General features: G+C 50.0%; 2 protein-coding genes across 3 annotated transcripts; both read left to right on the top strand.

The window, feature by feature from the left end:
- The first annotated feature begins 2,666 nt into the window (after positions 1-2,666).
- ZNF785 (zinc finger protein 785) lies at positions 2,667-5,266 on the top strand. Its single transcript, XM_032243216.1, is given in 3 exon segments — positions 2,667-3,048; positions 3,191-3,319; positions 3,606-5,266. Coding segments are annotated over 3 exon segments (1,221 nt in total). The 5' UTR covers positions 2,667-2,843; the 3' UTR covers positions 4,493-5,266.
- A 6,118-nt stretch (positions 5,267-11,384) lies between these two features.
- On the top strand, positions 11,385-15,790 carry ZNF688 (zinc finger protein 688). 2 transcript variants are annotated; one of them, XM_032243221.1, is made up of 3 exons: positions 11,385-12,726; positions 13,038-13,151; positions 15,085-15,790. In XM_032243221.1, the coding sequence occupies exons 1-3, from the start codon at positions 12,531-12,533 to the stop codon at positions 15,600-15,602; spliced, it is 828 nt and encodes a 275-aa protein (XP_032099112.1). In that variant the 5' UTR covers positions 11,385-12,530; the 3' UTR covers positions 15,603-15,790. The 2 variants fall into 2 exon arrangements, with proteins under 2 accessions (XP_032099112.1, XP_032099113.1); XM_032243222.1 differs by lacking the exon at positions 13,038-13,151 and having other exon boundaries at positions 11,812-12,726.
- The last annotated feature ends 4,664 nt before the right edge of the window (positions 15,791-20,454 follow it).

The following is a 20,454-nucleotide window of genomic DNA, read 5'->3' as shown; positions in this document are numbered from 1 at the left end:
TCTGTTTTCCATTTTTTTGTGGGTACCTATGAGTAGAATTACTGGATCACATGGTAGGTCTGGGTTTAACTGAGGAACTGACTGTTTTCCACAGTGGCTGCACCATTTTACATTCCCATCAGCAATGCACAAGGGTTCCAATTTTTCCACATCCTCACCAACACTTTTTTTTCCTGTTTGTTGGTGGTGTTGTTAACCATCATGAATGTAAAGTGATATCTCATAGTGTTTTTTTTATTGTCGTAAAATATAAATAACATAAAATTTATCATTTTAACAAATTTTTTTTTAATGAGATGGAGTTTCGCTTGTCGCCCAGGCTGAAGTGCAATGTCGTGATCTTGGCTCACTGCGACCTCCGACCTCCGCCTCCTGGGTTCAAGTGATTCTCCTGCCTCAGCCTCCTCAGTAGCTGGGATTACAGGCTCGAGCCACAATGCTCGAGGAGGAAATTTTTGTATTTTTATTTTATTTTTATTTTTTGAGACAGACTCTCACTCTGTTGCCCAGGCAGGAGTGCAGTGGCATGATCTCAGCTCACAGCAATCTCCAACTCCCAGGTTCAAGCAATTCTCCCACCTCAGCCTTTCAAGCAGCTGGGATTACAAGCATGCGCCACTATGCCTGGCTAATTTGTGTATTTTTAGTAGAAACGGGGTTTCTCCACGTTGGCCAGGCTGGTCTTGCACTCCTGACTTCAGGTGACCCACCTGCCTTGGCGTCTCAAAGTGCTGGGATTACAGGATGAGTCACCATGCCCAGCCAAATTTTTTTATTTCTAGTAGAGATGGGGTTTCACCTTGTTTGCTAGGCTGGTCTGCAACTCCTGACCTCAGGTGATCCACCCGCCTCAGCCTCCCAAAGTGCTGGGATTGCAGGCCTGAGTCACCAAGCCCAGCCATTTTAAATTCAGTTCAGGGGCTTTAAGTGCTCTTTGTGGGTATAATTTGCATTTCCCTAATAACTTATGATGTTGAACATCTTTTCATGTCCTTATTGGCCATCTGTATACATATATATATATATGCACACACGTATATATAATATATAAAATATATTTTTATATAATGAACATATTTTGTATATATAAATATATTACATATATGTGTGTATGTGTGTGTGTGTGTGTTTGAGATCGAATCTCACTCTGTCGCCCAGGCTGGAGTGCAATGATATGACTGTGGCTCACTGCAACCTCCGCCTCCTGAGTTTAAGTGATTCTTGTGCCTCAGGCCTCCAAGTAGCTGGAATTACAGGCATGCACTAACACGCCTGGCCAATCTTTGTATGTTAGTAGAGACGAGATTTCACCATGTTGGCCAGGCTGGTCTTGAACTGCTGACCTCAAGTGATCCACCCACATCAGCCTCCCAAAGTGCTGGGATTACAGTCGCGAGTCTCTGTGCGCGGCCAAATTCAAAGTGGGGATGGGCAGCTTTTTGTTATACATCTAAAATGTTCCTCCTCTGTTTCTATGAATACTGGATTGGAAAGGTCGGAAAAACAGTCTTAAGAGATTATCTGATTCATTTCGCAGTTTTATTACTCACTTATCAGCTTGCTTGCTTGCTTATTTATTTATTTAGAGACGGAGTCTCTTCCTGTCACCCAGGCTGGTGTGCAGTGGCCCAATCTAGGCTCACTGCAACCTCTGCCTCCCGGGTTCAAACAATTCTCCTGCCTTAGCCTCCCGAGTAGCTGGGATTACAGGCACACACCACATTTTTATATCTTTGATACAGAGAGGGTTTCACCATGTTAGCCAGGCTGGTCTCGAACTCCTGACCTCGTGATCCGCCCGCCTTGGCCTCCTAAACGGCTGGGATTACAGGCGTGAGCCACAGTGCCCGGCCATCAGCTGTAATTTGAACACAGGTTTTCTGATTGAGACAGGACACAGATGGTATCAAAAATTACTATAACAACTATAAACTCATAATTATAATAGTATTTTGTGTAGGGCCCTACACTAAGCCCTTAACCGAACCTGGAAGCGAGAAAATGACTTTTTGTTTTTAGAGATGGGCGCCCAGCTCTGTCGCCCAGCCTGGGGTGCGGGGGCGCGATCTCGGCTCACTGCAGTCTCCACCTCCGGGGTTCAGGCGATGATCCTGCCTCAGCCCCCCGACTAGCTGGGACCACCAGCCCGCGCCATCGCGCCCGGCCAGGAGCTGCCCTTAAATCCCGGCTCTGCGCCTGTGAGCAGTCACCTAGCCTTCTGTGTCTCTAAAAGGAAAGACATCTGTGACCACTGGGCAAACGCCAAATTAAATCCTGAGTAGGATCCTGTTCCCGCAGCCCCTCGGGCTGGCCCGGCCCGGCCCACAGTACGCAGAGCTCAGAGCTGGGATCTGCCGTCTCTCACCGGCTCACTGCACAGCCGCCCAAGGCTTTGCGCTTCACCTTTACTCACCCCAGTAGCAAAAGGAAGTAGCGTCAGCTGGCTACAGCCTTTCTCCTAGGAGGCTGTTCGGGAAAAGCGAGTCAGGAGACCCTGAGGCCCCTCAGCTCGGACTACTTTCAGGTCCTTCAACCTCAGCTTTTCAAACAGACCGCTCCAAAAAACGCCCAATCACAGCATTTCTTCTACCCTGGGCCTCCCGGTAGTGTCCAATCAACGCACGCCATCTATCTGGTTGTGTTACGAGGGCAGCTTCCCCGCTGGTTTCCCCAAGGTGTGTAAGGGCACCGAGGAAAAGCGAGGGGTCTTGACGCCAGGAAGGCGCCATCTTGGTTAAGGGAAGGAGTAGGGTCCCTACGGACTTGGCAGAGGAAAGACAGTAAAGCGCCGGCATCTCCACTTTCCCCGGAAGCCTCTCTTTACCAGGCAGAAAGGGTTTCCCATGGGGCCGCCCCTGGCGCCGCGACCGGCCCATGTAACCGGGGAGACCCGGCCTCGGCGCACGCGGGAAAGCAGGTCGGGAGCCGTGAGCTTCGCGGACGTGGCCGTGTACTTCTCCCTCGAGGAGTGGGGCTGCCTGTGGCCCGCGCAGAGGGCCCTGTACCGGGACATGATGCGGGAGACCTGCGGCCACCTGGGCGTGCTGGGTGAGGCCGGGCCCCCCCAGTAGTCGGTGGGAAGTGGGGATCGGTGTCCCCAAAAGCGAATGGGCTGGAAGCGGGGCGCCGAGGGAGGAGCCTCATCTCCCCTCCGGTGCGCTCAGCCGAACCCCGTGTTTCTCCTTCGCAGGATTTTCAGGCCCCAAATCCGCTTTTATCTCTTGGGTGGAAGAAGAAGTGGAAGCGTGGAGCCTGGAGGTCCAGGATCCCGAGAGTGAGAGCTCTGGAACTGTCAGCAGAGGCCAGGGACAGAAAGCAGGCGTGAGCCACAGCACCCAGCCCGACTCCTCTTTCATTATCTCCAGTGTTCAGTCTTCTTGGGTTAACCTGCAGACCGTGGCATTTGCTTTTACTCCAGGCTGGCTTTCAGGACTTCACGAGGCCCCTATCATTAAGCCGTGCTCCCTGGGGGTCATATTCTGAACCATTCCTGCCGCCTTCCAAGGCAGGACATGGTCCTGGAATATGCTGGTTTTGATTTTATCATCTTCCCTGTCTCAGGATCCAGGGATGGGTTTCTGATTTTAACCTCTTCCTTGTTTCAGGATCCAGGGATGGGAATGAGGATAAGGAAAGGGTGAAGAACTGTCCAAAACAAAAAGAGGTGGCGCATGAAGTGGCTCTCAAGGAGTGGTTGCCCAGCGCCACCTGCCCAGAGCTCTGCAGCAGCCCCAGGCAGAGCCCCATGAAGCCCTGGCTTAAGGACACTGTGACCTGAAGACCGCCCTACTCTTGCCTAGATTGTGGCCGCAACTTTAGCTACCCTTCCCTCCTAGCCAGCCACCAGCGGGTCCACTCCGGGGAGCGGCCCTTCCCCTGCACCCAGTGCCCGGCGCGTTTCTCCCAGCGCAAGTATCTGCGCCAGCATCAGTACATCCACACCGGCGAGAAGCCCTACCCCTGCCCGGACTGCGGGCGCCACTTCCGCCAGAGAGGTTCCCTCGCTATCCACAGGCGGGCTCACACTGGGGAGAAGCCCTACGCGTGCCCGGACTGCAAGAGTCGCTTCACTTACCCCTACCTGCTGGCCATCCACCAGCGCAAGCACACCGGCGAGAAGCCCTATAGCTGCCCCGACTGCAGCCTCCGTTTCGCCTACACCTCGCTGCTGGCCATCCACAGGCGCGCACACACGGGCGAGAAGCCCTACCCCTGTCCAGACTGCGGCCGCCGCTTCACCTACTCTTCCCTCCTCCTCAGTCACCGGCGCATTCACTCCGACAGCCGGCCTTTCCCCTGCGCGGCATGTGGGAAAGCCTTCAAGCGCAAGTCTGCCCTGGAAGCCCACCAGTGGATCCACCACTCCTGCAGTGAGAGGCGCGGGTGGCAGCAGGCAGCGGTGGGGCTTTCAGAGCCCGTCCACGTTTTGGGAGGCCAGGATCCTCCAGTTCACTTCCGGCACTTTCCAGATATATTTCAAGAGTGTGGGTGATGGCGTTCTCACAAACTGGTCAGCGTTTTCTCTGGAGAGGAAGAGGCCAGGTTTGTGCATTGACGGATAAGGAAAGGAAGTGGGCGTTTAAGGAAAACAGAGTTCTGCCTTAGGGAAAAAGCAGAGGTGAGGGCACAGAGGACTGTGAGGAGGAGGAGGCAGGAATCTGAAAAGGTGCCTGGGGGCTGACCCATTTCCTGAACCTCCTGCACACAGGCCCCTTGTTCCCCATCCCACTTGGGATTCCTTCACTGAAAACCATTCACTTAACTGGCTTTTTCTTCTGGATTGTTCTCTCTCTTGGAGCGGTCTACTTTTTGGCCTGTATTTCTCCTACTCCTCTGAGATGGAGTCCCCTACATTCCAGTGTCTATTAAAGGACCCACTCTGGATCCTCTAGAATAGAGGGGATACCTCGGGCCTGTCCCTCCTGAGGGGAAGCTCATCCCACGATTCTGTCTTTTACCAATGCAGGTGAAACATCTGGCAAGTAGACACCTGGAGTGCAGGTGTTGCTTGGTTGAAGACCTACAGGTGGCCATAGAGAGGACAGCAGCCTCAGGTGGGGAACTCTCCGCACCACTCTCATTCTGCACATAGTGCACAAACCATCAAACCTAATGAACTCTGGAATTGGGCCAGTCCTTCACTGTATGGATTAGTGATTGCAGCGTTTTTTTCTTCCTCAGATATTTGCATGTTCACTGGATTTTGTGTTTTTTGATAAAGATGTATTCTTTGGCCCCGGTAGCTGTAAATATAATGCTGGAGGATTTTTATTTTCTATTTTTTTATTTTTATTTTTTTGAGATGGAATTTTGCTCTTGTAGCCCAGGCTGGAGCGCAATGGCGCGATCTCAGCTCACCGCCACCTCCACCTCCTGGGTTCAAGCGATTCTCCTGCCTCAGCCTCTGGAGTAGCTGGGATTACAGGTGCTTGACACCAAGCCCGAGTAATTGTTTGTGTTTTTAGTAGAGATGGGGTTTCACTGTTTTGGCCAGGCTGGTCTCGAACTCCTGACCTCAGGTGATTCACCCGCCTCAGCCTCCCAAAGTGCTGGGATTACATTTTTTTTTTTTCTTTTTAACTTTCTCTGCACTAGCATACTTTTTTTTTTGAGAATAAATTACTTTTGATTAGAGTTGAAATCAAGGCATAGTCTTTCCAGTCTAATTTTTATTGTAATGCTTGCATATGTCAACAGTTAAGAAGGCCAGGCACAGTGGCTCACACCTGTAATCCTAGCACTTTGGGAGGCTGAGGTGGGTGGATCGATTGAGGTCAGGAGTTCAAGACCAGTCTGGCCAATATAGGGAAACCCTAGCTCTAGTAAAAAAAAAAAAAAAAAAAAAAAAAAAATTAACCAGGTGTGGTGGCACATGCCTGTAATCCCAGCTTCTCGGGAGGCTGAGGCAGAAGAATGGCTTGATCCCAGGAGGTGGAGGTTGCAGTGAGCTGAGATAGCACCACTGCACTCCAGCCTGGGCAACAGAGCGAGACTCTGTCTCAAAAAAATCCAGCTAACCAACCAAACAAAAACACAACAGTTAAGAGAGGTCTTCTGGCCCATTTAAATCTGCTAGCCCTACTTTTGAACAGAAAGCTTTTGAAGGAATGAACAAAAGAGGTAGGTAGGACTAAGCATATTTGCATTCCAGGACTGGTGCTCAGTGACTCAAATATATCTTTGAAAAGATTGCTTCTTTGAATCCTTGGGTTCTTGCCCAGGCTGGAGTACAGTGGTACGATCTCAGCTCACTACAACCTCTGCCTCCCAGGTTCAAGCGATTGTCCCACCTCAGCCTCCTGAATAGCTGGGATTACAGGCACCCACCACCACGCTTGGCTAATTCTTGTATTTTGAGTAGAGATGGAGTTTTGCCATGTTGGCCAAGCTGGTCTCAAATTCCTGACTTCAAGTGATCAGCCTGCCTCAGCCTCCCAAAGTTCTGAAATTACAGAGTTGAGCTTCAGTGCTCTGCCTTTTTTTTTTTTTCCTTTTTTTATATGGAGTCTCACTCTGTTGCCCAGGCCGGAGTGCAGCAGCATGATCTTGGCTCACAGCAGCCTCCGCCTCCCGGGTTCAAAGGATTCTCCTGCCTCAGCCTCTGAGTAGCTGGGATTATAGGTGCGTACCACCACGCCCAGCTAATTTTTGTATTTTTAGTAGAATGGGGTTTCACCATATTGGTCAGGCTAGTCTCGAACTCCTGACCTCATGATCCACTCACCTTGGCCTCCCAAAGTACTGGGATTATAGGCATGAGCCACCGCTCCCAGCCCAAGATAATTATTAATGGGAACTGGGGCCACATGCGGTGGCTCACGCCTGTAATTCAGCACTTTGGGAGGCTGAGGTGGGTGAATCACTTGAGGCGAGGAGTTCGAGACCAGCCGGGCAACATGGTGAAACCCCATTTCTACCAAAAATACCAAAAAATTAGCCAACCATGGTGGTGCATGCCTGTAGTACCAGCTACTCGGGAGGCTGAGGCAGGAGGATAGCTTGAGCCTGGGAGACAGAGGTTGCAGTGAGCCAAGATTGTGCCACTGCACTCTAGCCTGGGCTACAAAGCATGACTCCATCTCAAAACAACACAAAACAAAAACAAAAACTGGGAACTGGGTGTTTACTTTACCACATAGCCTCTCCTGAACTGGCAGACCTGGATTCCAGGCTTGGCTCAGTCCCAACTAGCTGCGTGGCCTTTAGCATCACCTAGATTCTACAAATAACATTTTTCTCTATTGGCTTTACATGTGTCTTTCTGTGTATCCATCCCTCCATCCATTCAGTTATCCATTTTATTAATGTATTTCAAAGTTGCAGACGTCATTAGATTTCACTTCTGAACACTTCAGCATACAGCTGAGTTTTGTGCAAGAAATTTCAGCTCTCAGCTGGGTGTAGTGGCTCACGCCTGTAATCCCAGCACTTTGCGAGGCTAAGGCAGGAGGACTGCATGAGCTCAGGTGTTTGAGACCAGCCTGGAAAACACAGCAAGAACTCATTTCTAACAAACATTTTAAAAAATTAGCTGAGCATGGTGAGGGAGGAGGATAGCTTCAGCCCAAGAGTTTGAAGCTGCAGTGAGCTTGGATGGCACAACTTTAGTCTGAGTTACAGAGCAAGACACTGTTTCAAGAAAAAAAAAAAGCCAGGTGCGATGGCTCACCCCTGTAATCTCAGCATTTTGGGATGCCAAGGTGGGCGGATCACCTGAGGTCAGGAGTTCTAGACAAGCCTGACCAACATGGTGAAACCCCATCTCTACTAAAAAAAAAAAAAAAAAAAAGTAGCCAGGCATGGTGGCATATGCCTGTAATCCCAGCTACCCAGGATGTTGAGGCAGGAGAATCATTTGACCTCAGGAGGCGGAGGTTGCAGTGAGCCAAGATTGTGCCATTACACTCCAGCCTGGGCAACAAGAGCTCCTCTCAAAGAAAAAAAAAAAGCAAGAAAGAAACTTCAGCTCCCACTTAAAGTTCAGTTGTACTCTGTTACTGACAAGTAAAGTCTATTGAAGCCTAATTATCTCCTGTATGTTTTGTGACTTCTCATAATAATCTGATCAAGAATCTTGAAAAAACATTTACAATTTGATGGGCAATAAAAGAATTTGAAGGCAAGAGCATTTTTTTTTTTTTTTTTGGGTGGGACAAGGTCTCACTGTTGCCTAGGCTGGAATGCAGTGGCACAGTCATGGTTCACTGCAGCCTCGAACTCCCAGGGTCAAGTATTTCTCCTTGTCATCTCAGCTTCTTGAGTAGCTGGGACTACAGGCACAGGCCACCATGTTCGGCTGATTTTTGTATTTTTTATACAGATGGGTTTTGCCCAGGCTGGTCTTGAATTCATGGACTCTGTCTACCTAAGCCTCCCAGAGTGCTAGGATTACAGGTATGAGCCACTATGCCTGGCCAATTTTTGTGTTTTTGTAATGAATGGCAGGAAAAACAACATGTCAGCTACTTGGGATGGAACAGTTTTAGTCTTATTTGAAAGTTTGATTCAGGCCTGGTGCCATGGTTCATACCTGTAATCCCAACACTTTGGGAGGCCAAGGCAGGAGGATCACCTGAGGTCAGGAGTTCGAGACCAGCCTGACCAACATGGTGAAACCCTGTCTCTACTAAAAATACAAAATTAGCCGGGCATGGTGGCGCATGCCTGTAATCCCAGTTACTCGGGAGGCTGAGGCAGGAGAATAGCTTGAACCTGGGAGGCGGAGGTTGCAGTGAGCTGAGATCGTGCCATTGCACTCCAGCCTGGGCAACAAGAGCAAAACTCCATCTCAAAAAAAAAAAAAAAAAAGAGAATCGAATCGAACTCTTACACACTATTGATAGATAGGAATGTAAGTTAGTACAGCCACTATTGAAAACAGTATGGAGAAAAAAAAACTACGATGTGGGCTGGACAGTGGCTCATGTCTGTAATCCAAGCCCTTTGGGAGGCCTACCCTGGTGGATCACTGGAGGTCAGAAGTTCATGACCAGCCTGGCCAACGTGGTAAAACCCCGTCTCTACTAAAAATACGAAAATTAGCTGGGCTTGATGGCAGGTGCCTGTAATCCCAGCTACTTGAAAGGCTGAGGCAGGAGAATTGCTTGAACCTGGGAGGCAGAGGTTGCAGTGAGCCAAGATCACCACAGCACTATAGCCTGGGTGACAGAGTAAGACTCCGTCCCCACCCCCCCCAAAAAAAAAACAAAACTGCTATGTGATCCAGCAATCCCACTGCCTGGAATTTATCCAAAGGAAAATAAATCAGTATATAAAAAGATAACCTGCATCTCTGTGTTTACAGTAGCCATGTTTACATAGCAAAGACATGGAATCAATCTAAGTGTCGATCAGCAGATGAATGAATAAAGAAAACGTGAATGAGATATATATATATCTCCACAGTGGAATTCAGCCATAAAAAATGAAATAATGTTGGCTGGACATGGTTGCTGAGGCCTGTAATCCCAGCACTTTGGGAGGCTGGAGCGGGCGGATCATGAGATTAAGAGATCGAGACCATCCTGGCCAAATGGTGAAACTGTCTCTACTAAAAGTACAAAAATAGCTGGGCATGGCAGCACGTGCCTATAGTCCCAGCTACTTGGGAGGCTGAGGCAGGAGAACTGCTTGAACTCAGGAGGTGGAGGTTGCAGTGAGCCGAGATCCCACTAATGCACTCCAGCCTGGTGACAGAACAAGACTCTGTCTTAAAAAAAAAAAAAAATGAAATAATGTTTACAGTAACATGGATGGAACTGGAGGTCATTATGTTAAGTGAAATAAGCCAGACACAGAAAGACAAATATCACATGTCCTCACTTATATGTGAGAGCTAGAAAAGTTGATCTCACAGTGGTAGAGAGAATGATACCAGAGATTGGAAGGGTGTATTTGGGTGGGAGAGGTGGGATGAAGAGAAGTTGGGTAATCAGTACAAACGTACAGTCAGGAAGAAGGGATAACTTGTAACGTTCAATAGCGGAGCAGGGTGACTGTAGTTAACAAAGTACTATAAATTTCCATAGCTAGAAGAGAATTGAAATTTTCCCAACACATAGAAATGTTAAATACTCAACATGATTGATACCCCAAACATACTGACTCGATTATTGTACATTCTATGTATGAAACAAAGCAAAATATCACATGAACCCCATAAATATGTAAAAATTATATGTTTCAATAAATTTTCTCCTTTTTTTTTTTTTTTTTTTGAAATGGAATCTGACTCTTTCACCCAGGCTGGAGTGCAGCGTGGTGTGATCTTGGCTCACTGCAACCTCTACCTCCTGGGTTCAAGCCATTCTTGTGCCTCAGCTTTTTGAGTAGCTGGGACTATAGGCGCCTGCCACCACGCTCGGCTAATTTTTTGTATTTTTAGTAGAGACGGAGTTTCACCATGTTAGCCAAGAGGGTCTCAATCTCCTGACTTTGTGATCCCACCTCAACCTTCCAAAGTGCTGGGATTACAGGCAGGAGCCACTGCGCCCGGCCTATTTTTTTAATTTTAAAAATATTTATTTTATGCCTGGCCACAGAGCAAGACTCTTATCTCAAAAAAATAAAGACTAATTTCTAAGAGTATATTTTTTCCTTATTCAATTTCTACACCATTCACCACGTGAAGTGCAGTGAGGCAGTTCCAGAACTCAAAGTAATAAGTATGTTAATAATATTTAATTATTAACAATTAATAATTAATAGTCAATAAGCATGAGATCAGCAGGAGTCACACTAAAAGCCAAAAAATATTTCAGGTGAAAAACAGCAAGGGTAGGCCAGAAAATACAATGAAAAGGCAGCAATAAAGAACACTTAAATAAAAAGGAAGCCTTGATATACTAGGGCCAGCAGCGGAGCCAAGCAAGGTGTAGATCCAGGGTCAGAATGACAGCAGGGACCTGGTAGGCCTTGCCTGTTACCTCCAGCCACCAGCCCCACGCTTAGCAAACAGTATTCTGCATCTTGTGTGACTACAGGGATATTCCAAATTTGGGGATGTAGGCAACTAGTACTATAGTACAATGCTGCCAGCCATGATGATGACCCATCTTGGTTGAAAAATAAAGACATTAAATCTAGGAAGCAGAGGATACAACCCAGGACAGCAGGAAGGGGAGACCCCATATGAGAAGAGATGAGGCCCAGTCCAGTTTAGAGAGAAGACTAAAGGCTAAAGTAGGGAAGTTTCCCAGGAAAAAAATTAGGATTTGAAATTTGATGCTATCTTTGGTAATTTGGAACAACCGTAAAGAAGTAGAAATGACAGGGAACAGTGGCTCATGCCTGTGATCACAGCATTTTGAGAGGCCGAGGCAGGAGTTCCAGACCAGCCTGGGCAACATAGCAAGATCCTGTCTGTTTTAAAATTTTTTAAATTAGCCAAGTATGGGAAGTGCCCCTGTGGTCCCAGCTGCTCGGGAGACTGAGGTGAGAAGATCGCTTGAGCCCGCGAGGTCGAGTCTGCAGTGAGCTAGGATCGCACTACTTACTGCACTCCAGCCTGGGCCACAGAGCATGACCCTGTCTCAAAACAAAACAAAACAAAACAAAACAAAAAAATCCATGTATGTTAATTTGGCAAAAATTACAATGTAGTTTAAAATTTCCCCATTCCGATTCCATCCTCACCAAGCACGTTCCTTCGCCTGCAGCTTCGGTCTAGAGCCTGAGCAAGCAGAGGTGCGGATGCCAGGGACCGGGTAGACTCAGTAGCTAAGCTACTGCAAAACACGCACCTGCTTCTACCGCAAGTGTACACATGGTTTGCCAGGGTGTGCGCGTCTTCCCAAGAGGTCTGAGAACCAGATTCCAGATGCCGCCAACAGGAGGGACGGTAAGAGACCGTCGGGGACACGATCCCGAGCACCGTAGATGCCGAGGTCCCTGCTGCGCTCCAGTATGTCAATAGAGGCTTCAGGACCGCGGGGGTCCCTTCAAATGCCCCGCCAATCCCAGGCCAATCACCGCTCAGCTTCTTCCGGGGTCCCGGCCAATCATCGGCCGTTGCATACGGCGGGTAACGAGGGATACGTGAAGCTTCCGGCCCATCCATCTTTCTTGAAGGCAATAAGCCTCTAGCTTCTACTTCCCCGTCACCCCGCCTCTCCCACCAGAAAAGCATCCGAAGCGGCTTTATTTAAGGGGAAGTGGGTCGTTGAGGCCAGAGAAGTCAGAAAGGCGCCATATTTGATACGGTCAAAGAATGGCGCCCTTAAGAGCAGCCCATGACAATTGAACCTAGGTGGTCGCCATATTTTCTGAAGGCACCTTCCGGGTCCCTTAACCCGGGTAGAGTCTAGGTCCAAGCGGCCATCAAGTGAATAAACACTGAGGAGTTCTGTTTGTCCCTATCAGAATCCCGAATCCCTAGAAGCCAGTTTCTGATACTTCGGTTGCCTCGGCTGCGTTCGGACGCCACGGCTGGGCGGGGCAGCCCTTCCTGTGGACAACAACAGCTGAAGCCGGGAGCGGGGAGGCGGCGGCCCCAGCGAGCTGGCGGCCGCCGATCGGGGCTGCGAGGCCCCATGGCGCCGCCCCCAGCCCCGCTCCTGGCGCCGAGGCCCGGGGAGACCAGTCCTGGTTGCAGGAAGCCCGGAGCTGTGAGCTTCGCAGACGTGGCCGTGTACTTCTCCCCGGAGGAGTGGGGCTGTCTGCGGCCGGCGCAGAGGGCCCTGTACCGGGACGTGATGCGGGAGACCTACGGCCACCTGGGCGCGCTCGGTGAGAGGCCCGGGTCCGAGTCCCTCTCCTCCCTCACCGGGTTCACAGGGGAGATAATGTAGAAGGACCGAGAGGACTGTCAGCCCTAATCCCGCACTCTTGCACCAGCGCAAGCAGCCATCTCCCATTCCCAGGGCTTCAGGTACCCCCTCGGGAGTGTTTTCACCCGCATCCACTTCATTCAGGCAGCAGCACTGCATCCCCGTCCAGGTTGAGTGTACGCTCCGAGGAGGTGCTCTCAGCCTGGAGGGGAATGCCATCTTCCCACGATGGCCTCTCAGGCCTGCGCTGTGATCCCTGTTCTCTCCCAGGATTCCCAGGCCCCAAACCAGCCCTCATCTCTTGGATGGAACAGGAGAGTGAGGCTTGGAGCTCCGCCGCCCAGGATCCTGAGAAGGGGGAAAGCCTGGGAGGAGCTCGGAGAGGTGAGGGATGGTCCCAGGTCCCCCACTCTCCAAACTTGGTTTTCCAGGGCTTCCTGTCTAGCAGTTTCCTTTCAGGGCCCCACTTCTAGCATCCCTAAAGAAATTCAACTGTTGAATACTAGAAGAGTAAAGAAGGCAGAACTGGTACAAAGTTTTCAGAACATAGGACAGCGGTCCTGTGGGGACAGGGAGCCCAGTCCAACATGCTTGAGCTTCCAGTTCCTCTCATTCTCCCTCTTTTTTTTTTTTTTTTTTTTTTTTTAGACAGAGTTTTGCTCTTGTTGTCGAGGCTGGAGTGCAATGGTGCGATCTCGGCTCACTGCAGCCTTTGCCTTTCAGATTCAAATGATTCTCCTTCCTAGCCTCCCAAGTGGCTGGGATTATAGGCATGCGCTGCCACACTTGGCTAATTTTGTATTTTTAGTAGAGACAGGGTTTCTCCATGTTTGCCAGGCAAGTCTCAAACTCCTGACCTCAGGTGATCCACCCCCCTCGGCCTCCCAAAGTGCTGGGATTACAGGCATGAGCCACCTCGCCAGGCTTTTTTTTTTTTTTTTTCCCCAATACGGAGTCTCGCTCTGTTGCCCAGGCTGGAGCGCAGTACTGCGATCTCAGCTCACTGTAACCTCCACCTCCCAGGTTCAAACGATTCTCCCACCTCAGCCTCCCGAGTAGCTGGAATTACAGGCACACACCACCATGCTCCGCTAATTTTTGTATTTATAGTAAAGACGGGGTTTCCCCATGTTGGCCAGCCTGGGATGAAAGGCGTGAGCCACTGTGCTTGGCTACCTCCTTCTCTCTCTTTCAGGAATAACTAAAACTCCTTAAGAATGAAAATGCCGCCAGGCGCGGTGGCTCAAGCCTGTAATCCCAGCACTTTGGGAGGCCGAGGCAGGTGGATCACGAGGTCAAGAGATCAAGACCATCCTGGTCAACATGGTGAAACCCCGTCTCTACTAAAAATACAAAAAATTAGCTGGGCATGGTGGTGCGTGCCTGTAATCCCAGCTACTCAGGAGGCTGAGGCAGGAGAATTGCCTGAACCCAGGAGGCGGAGGTTGCGGTGAGCCGAGATCGCGCCATTGCACTCCAGCCTGGGGAACAAGAGAAAAATCCCCGTCAAAAACAAAAAAAAAAAAAAAAAAAAGAATGAAAATGCCTTCAGGTCTGCCTTTCACATTCCTCAAGTGAGGTAAAGTGGCACACGAAAAAAAGCCAGTCATTGACAAGTTGGCTTTTCTCCCTTCACCATCCCCCAGTGGAGTGACCTTGAGCAAATATGTTTCCTCATCTGTAAAAGAGTCTTACCTTACAAAACATGGAGAAACCATGGACACTGCTTGGCCGGGCACGGTGGTTCATGCCTGTAATTCCAGCATTTTGGGAGGCTGAGGCTGGTGAATCATCTGAGGTCAGGAGTTTGAGACCAGCCTGGCCTATGTGGCGATACCCCATCTCTACTAAAAATACAAAATTTAGCCGGGCATGGTGGCAGGCGCCTGTAATCCCAGCTACCTGCGAGGCTGAGGCAGGAGAATCCCTTGAACCCTGGGAGGAGGAGGCTGCAGGGTCCAGATCCTGCCACTTCACTCCAGCCTGGGCGACAGAGTGAGACTCCGTCTCAAAAATAAAATAATAATTATAGCCCCTGCTTCCTGAGCACTTACTAAGTGCTTAACATACATCTCTACTCAGCTAATCCAGCAAAGCTGTGAAGTCAAAAGCCATTATTATTCCCATTTGATGCATAAGGAACCAAGGCTCCGATAAGTCACTCTTAGGAGGTCAGAATCCTGTTTACCTTGTTCCAAAGCCTGTGTTAATCACCGGATGGAATTTTTCTGGCACTGCCTTAAGTGAAAAGCATTCTGTAACCTAGGACAGTCTGTTCGAAAGTGTTTGTAAATGTACCTTAATTCCGGTTTCCCAGGAGATGCCCCAAACATGAAGGAAGAGGAACCCGAGGAAGGTCCAAGATCCAAAGCGCCTAGAAAGGCTCCTATGGAGAGTCCTGAAGTGCTGGTGGGACGCAAGCCTGACCTGGCTATTAGCGTGGCCTCGGCATGGGCACAGCCACCCACAAGTGCTGCCTGGGACCAGACCACAGGAGCCCAGCCCCCGGCGCCCGTGCCCAGCGTGGATGCTCAGGCTGGCCAGCGGCGCCACGTGTGCACGGACTGTGGCCGCCGCTTCACCTACCCCTCGCTGCTGGTCAGCCACAGGCGCATGCACTCGGGGGAGCGGCCCTTCCCCTGCCCTGAATGTGGCATGCGCTTCAAGAGGAAATTCGCTGTGGAAGCGCATCAGTGGATCCACCGCTCCTGCTCCGGGGGGCGGCGGGGCCGGAGGCCTGGGATCCGGGCTGTGCCTCGGGCCCCTGTCCGAGGTGACCGGGACCCACCTGTGCTCTTCCGGCACTACCCAGACATTTTCGAGGAGTGCGGCTGAGCGGCACCACAGACTGACCTTGGCACGAAGGACTGACTGAGCCCTGAGGTGGGCTCCTGAGCCCAGGACCCCGGAACTGAAATTCATGCCTCGAGGATCCCTCAAGTTTCCAACTTGTAAAAAGAAAAGTGCCTGTTAAGATTCAAATAGATTAAACTTGACACCTCTTTCCCCAGTCTTTTGTTAAAAAAAAAAAAAAAAAAAAAAAGAACTGAGTGAGATCCTGGACTCATTTCGAAGTGTTAGCTGAAGATCAGGTGCAACAGAGACCTTTCCATTATCTAAGGAACTAGCCACTCCTTCAATCCTTCAGACGCAGATGCTGAGGGGGACCAAGGCCTGGGGAGGAGAACTACATGGAGGGCGTTGTTAAACCCTGGGTAATTGTCACCAGCAGGGGGCTCAGACACTGGAGTGGATGGGAATAGAATAGATGCAGGCGGCACAAATCCAGCCTCTGTTGGGAGGCCAAGGCGGGAGGATTGCTTGAGGCCAGGAGTCCAGACCACCCTGAGCAACATAGTGAAATCCTATCTCTAGAGGAAAAAAATTAACTGGGCATAGTGCCATGTCATGCCTGTGGTCCCAGCTACTTGGGAGGCTGAGGCGAGGAGGGCTTGAGCACAGGAGTTCCAGGCTACAGTGAGCTATGATTGTGCCACTGTACTACAGCCTGGGCAACAGACCAAGACTCCATTTCTTTTTTTTTTTTTTTTTTTTTTTTTTTTTCTTTTTTTTTGAGACAGGGTCTCACACTGTCGCCCAGGGTGGAGTACAGTGGCACTGTCTTGGCTCACTGCAACCTCTGCCTTCCAGGTTCAAGCAATTCTCCTGCCTCAACCCCCTGAGTAGCTGGGATTACAGGCATGAGCCACCGTGCCTGGCTAATTTTTGTATTTTTAGTAGAGACAGGTTTTCACATGTTAACTAGGCTGGTCTCAAACTCCTGACCTCAGGTGAGCCATATGCCTTGGCCTCCCAAGGTGCTGGGATTACAGGCATGAGTCATTGCACCTGGCCAAGACTCCATTTCTCAAAAAAAGAAAAGAAGGCCAGTTGCGGTGGCTCACACTTGTAATCCTAGACAGGTGGATCACTTGAGGTCAGGAGTTCAAGACCAGCCTGGCCAACATAGTGAAACCCCCTCTCTACTAAAATACAAAAATTAGCTGGGCATGATGGCAGGTGCCTGTAATCCCAGCTATTTGGGAGGTTGAGATAGGAGAGTCACTTGAACCCAGGAGACGGTGGTTGTAGTGAGCCAAGATCGTGCCACTGTACTCAAGCCTAGGCCATTGAGCACACCTCTGTCTCAAAAAAGAAAAAACACAACCTAGTCTCTGGAACTTCCCCAGGCACAGCTGGTAAGTCATGTGACCTCCCTGAGCCTCAGTGCCTTCCTCTGTAAAATGAGGATGAATAATATCTACCTCAAAAGGGTTACAGTGGAGACTGACATTTTTAACAAGATGTATGACACAGTAAATGTGCAACAATCATTTGTTGAATTACTGTGGATGGTCTACACTTTAGAAAGTGGAAAGAAGCCTACCAGGGAGGCAGGGCATGGATATTAATAACCATGTTTGGCCGGGCGCAGTGGCTCACGCCTGTAGTCCTAGCACTTTGGGAGGCCGAGGTGGGTGGATCACCTGAGGTCAGGAGTTCAAGACCAGCCTGGCCATCATGGTGAAACCCCATCTTTAAAAAAAAACAAAAAAAAACCCCATGTTTGCAGATAAGTAAACTGAGGCTCAGAGAGATGAGGTGATGCTTTCAAGATTTCACGGCCATAGAGCAGCATGATTGGAAATGAACACACACCCCAGATGTCTCTACCACCTCCTCTGAGAAGTCAGATCTGGACAGAAAACAGGCTGGGAACTCAGGATGTAGGGCCCGGCCCAGCCTGGTCTGGGGAGTGTGAGCAGAACACTGAGAGTCTAGGAAATGCGTCTTCTTTTTCCTTTCCTTTTCTCTTTTATTTATTTATTTATTTATTTTTAGATAGAGTATCACTCTGGCACCTAGGGTGGAGTGCAGTGCTGTGAACATGGCTCTCTGTACCATCTACCTTCTGGGCTTAAGCGATCCTCTGACCTTGGCCTTCCAAAGTGCTGGGATTACAGGTGTAAGGCACCTTGCCTGGCTTGTTTTTACTTAGAAGGCATAGTCAGGCTGGACGTGGTGGCTCACACCTGTAATTACAACACTTTGGGAGGCTGAGATGGGAGGATCTCTTGAGCTCAGGTGTTTGAGACCAGCCTGGGCAACAAAGTGAGGACCCCATGTCTACAAAAACAAAAATCAGCCAGGTGTGGTGACGTGTGCCTGTAGTCTCAGCTACTTGAGAGGCTACGGTGGGAGGATGACTTGAGCCAGGGAGACTGAGGCTGCAGTTACCTATGATTGCACCACTGCATTCCAGCCTGGGCGACAGAGTGCAACTCTGTCTCAAAACAAATGGAAAAACAAATGAGAAGGTACAATTAGCCTTTAGTGACTGTGTGATGAGTGCCTTTTGTTGAAGGGACTGTGCTAGGTAACAAGGGAATTCCAAGTTGAGGAAACCTGATCTCATTCATTCATTCATTCAGCAAACACCCTGTTGAGGCCTCTGTGGGTTTCTGTGCTAGGCTCCAACGACACAGCTGATTCAGGACCCACATTTGATGTGGGGAGAGGGTAATTGATGCTGTGACAGAGGAAGCCCAGAGGCACCACCTCACCCAGGCTGGCTGGTGACATGCCAGGAAATGCTGCTGGGAGGAGGAGATGGCTGTGCTTCCCATAGTCTTCAGTACGAATTGGTGTTGGGAGAGATTTTCAGGCAGAGGAGACAGCAAAGGAGTCTTGCTTCACAGAAAGAACAAAAGACACTTTGGGAGGCTGAGGCAGGTGGATCACTTGAGATCAGGAGTTCAAGACCAGCCCGGCCGACATGGTGAAACTCGTCTCTACTAAAAATACAAAAATTAGCTGGGTGTGGTGGTGGGCCCCTGTAATCCCAGCTACTCAGGAGGCTGAGGCAGAAGAATTGCTTGAACCCAGGAGGCAGAGATTGCAGTGAGCCAACATAGTGCCATTGTACACTAGCCTGGGCAACAGAATGAAACTCTGTCTCAGAAACAGTAACAACAACAAAACTAGACAAGGAAGAATGGGAGACAGATGCAGCTGAGAAGTGGCATCCAATCTGGGAGGGCCACAGGTCTCAGCAGAGGAGCCTTGAGAGCCATTCCATAGCACTGAGGAGCCACAGAAAGTTCTTGAGCAAGTGCAGTGCTGTTTGCTAGCTATTATCAGAAGATCTCTTCGCAAATCAGTGTGGGTGTGACCTGGTTGGGGGACAGGGCTAGACACTAGAGATCTGTTGGACATCTTTTCCCAAGTGAGGGTCATCAGGAGCTGGGACCAAGGTAGTGCCCTTGGAATTAGGAAGAAAGACACTCTGCTGATAAAGGCATACCCCCCCCCCAAAAAAAAGGAAGAAAGACACTCATGAGAGGCTTCTGTCATAGAATCTGCAGCTTGGTGACTGACAACATGAGCCAGTAAGACCCAGAGGATCCAGCATGGAAAGCCAGAGCCGGAGACCCCAGTGCCCGGCAAGGGGCGATCAGGAGTAGGAGGGTGTGAAAGCCAAGGGTGACCCATCCTGGGAAATGGTAAGGCCAAAGAGAAGGCACAGCTGGAGGAGGAGACCCTGCCAGGGAGGGAGGAGCAGAACCAGGTTAAGTGTGTCAAGCACACAGCTGCTCCAGGCAACCCCAGAGCTGGTGCTGGGCACAGGGCAAGTGCTTTCTGCTATTTCTCTTTCTCAATGGTGCATTTAACAAATAGCTGCTAAGCGTTTACCATGCACTAGCTGTTATTCTCCATGCCAGAACATAGCAGGAGAAAGAGACACAGGAACCCTCTTGGAGCTTACTTTCTAGGAGGTAGAGACAAGCAATAAACCAGAACACGAAGGAAGCAAGGAACTGCAAATGCAAATAATAAGGCTTATGGCCGGGCGCGGTGGCTCAAGCCTGTAATCCCAGCACTTTGGGAGGCCGAGGCGGGTGGATCATGAGGTCAAGAGATCGAGACCATCCTGGTCAACATGGTGAAACCCCGTCTCTACTAAAAATACAAAAAATCAGCTGGGCATGGTGGCGCATACCTGTAATCCCAGCTACTCAGGAGGCTGAGGCAGGAGAATTGCCTGAACCCAGGAGGCGGAGGTTGCAGTGAGCCGAGATCGTGCCATTGCACTTCAGCCTGGGTAACAAGAGCGAAACTCCGTCTCAAAAAAAAAAAAAAAAATAAGGCTTATGAAGGAGCTCCAACAGCGATGTGCAGAAAGAGCCTGCTGCAGTTGGAAGCTCAGGCTGCGCCATGGTGAGGTGGTGCCATAGGGAATAGGGTTAGAGGACAGGGAGTGGGGAAGGGCAGGGTTCCCTTGGGGCTGTGGTCAGGGAGAGTATCGGGCAGAGATGTTTCCAAACAAAGGGAAGAGCAAGTGAAATGCTCCAAGCTTAGGGATGAGTTCCGTCGAGATGCAGAAAGGACATCCGAGCCGGGCGCGGTGGCTCACGCCTGTAATCCCAGCACTTTGGGAGGCCGAGGCGGGTGGATCACGAGGTCAAGAGATCGAGGCCATCCTGGTCAACATGGTGAAACCCCGTCTCTACTAAAAATACAAAAAAAAAAATTAGCTGGGCATGGTGGTGCGTGCCTGTAATCCCAGCTACTCAGGAGGCTGAGGCAGGAGAATTGCCTGAACCCAGGAGGCGGAGGTTGCGGTGAGCCGAGATCGCGCCATTGCACTCCAGCCTGGGTAACATGAGTGAAACTCCGTCTCAAAAAA

This window comes from Sapajus apella, unplaced genomic scaffold (assembly GCF_009761245.1).
Source record: "Sapajus apella isolate SASKATOON/1434 unplaced genomic scaffold, GSC_monkey_1.0 scaffold51, whole genome shotgun sequence".
Taxonomy (NCBI): domain Eukaryota; kingdom Metazoa; phylum Chordata; class Mammalia; order Primates; family Cebidae; genus Sapajus; species Sapajus apella.
Note: the sequence above shows the minus strand (reverse complement) of the source record. Positions and strands in the feature narration are given on the sequence as shown.

What these genes read in the sequence shown, in the direction of transcription:
- ZNF688 (XM_032243221.1), top strand. Translation starts at nt 12,531, where the DNA reads ATGGCGCCGCCCCCAGCCCCGCTCCTGGCGCCGAGGCCCGGGGAGACC. An exon ending in CGGCCACCTGGGCGCGCTCG is followed by an intron (nt 12,727 to 13,037) that starts GTGAGAGGCCCG and finishes GTTCTCTCCCAG; the next exon opens with GATTCCCAGGCCCCAAACCA. An exon ending in CCTGGGAGGAGCTCGGAGAG is followed by an intron (nt 13,152 to 15,084) that starts GTGAGGGATGGT and finishes CCGGTTTCCCAG; the next exon opens with GAGATGCCCCAAACATGAAG.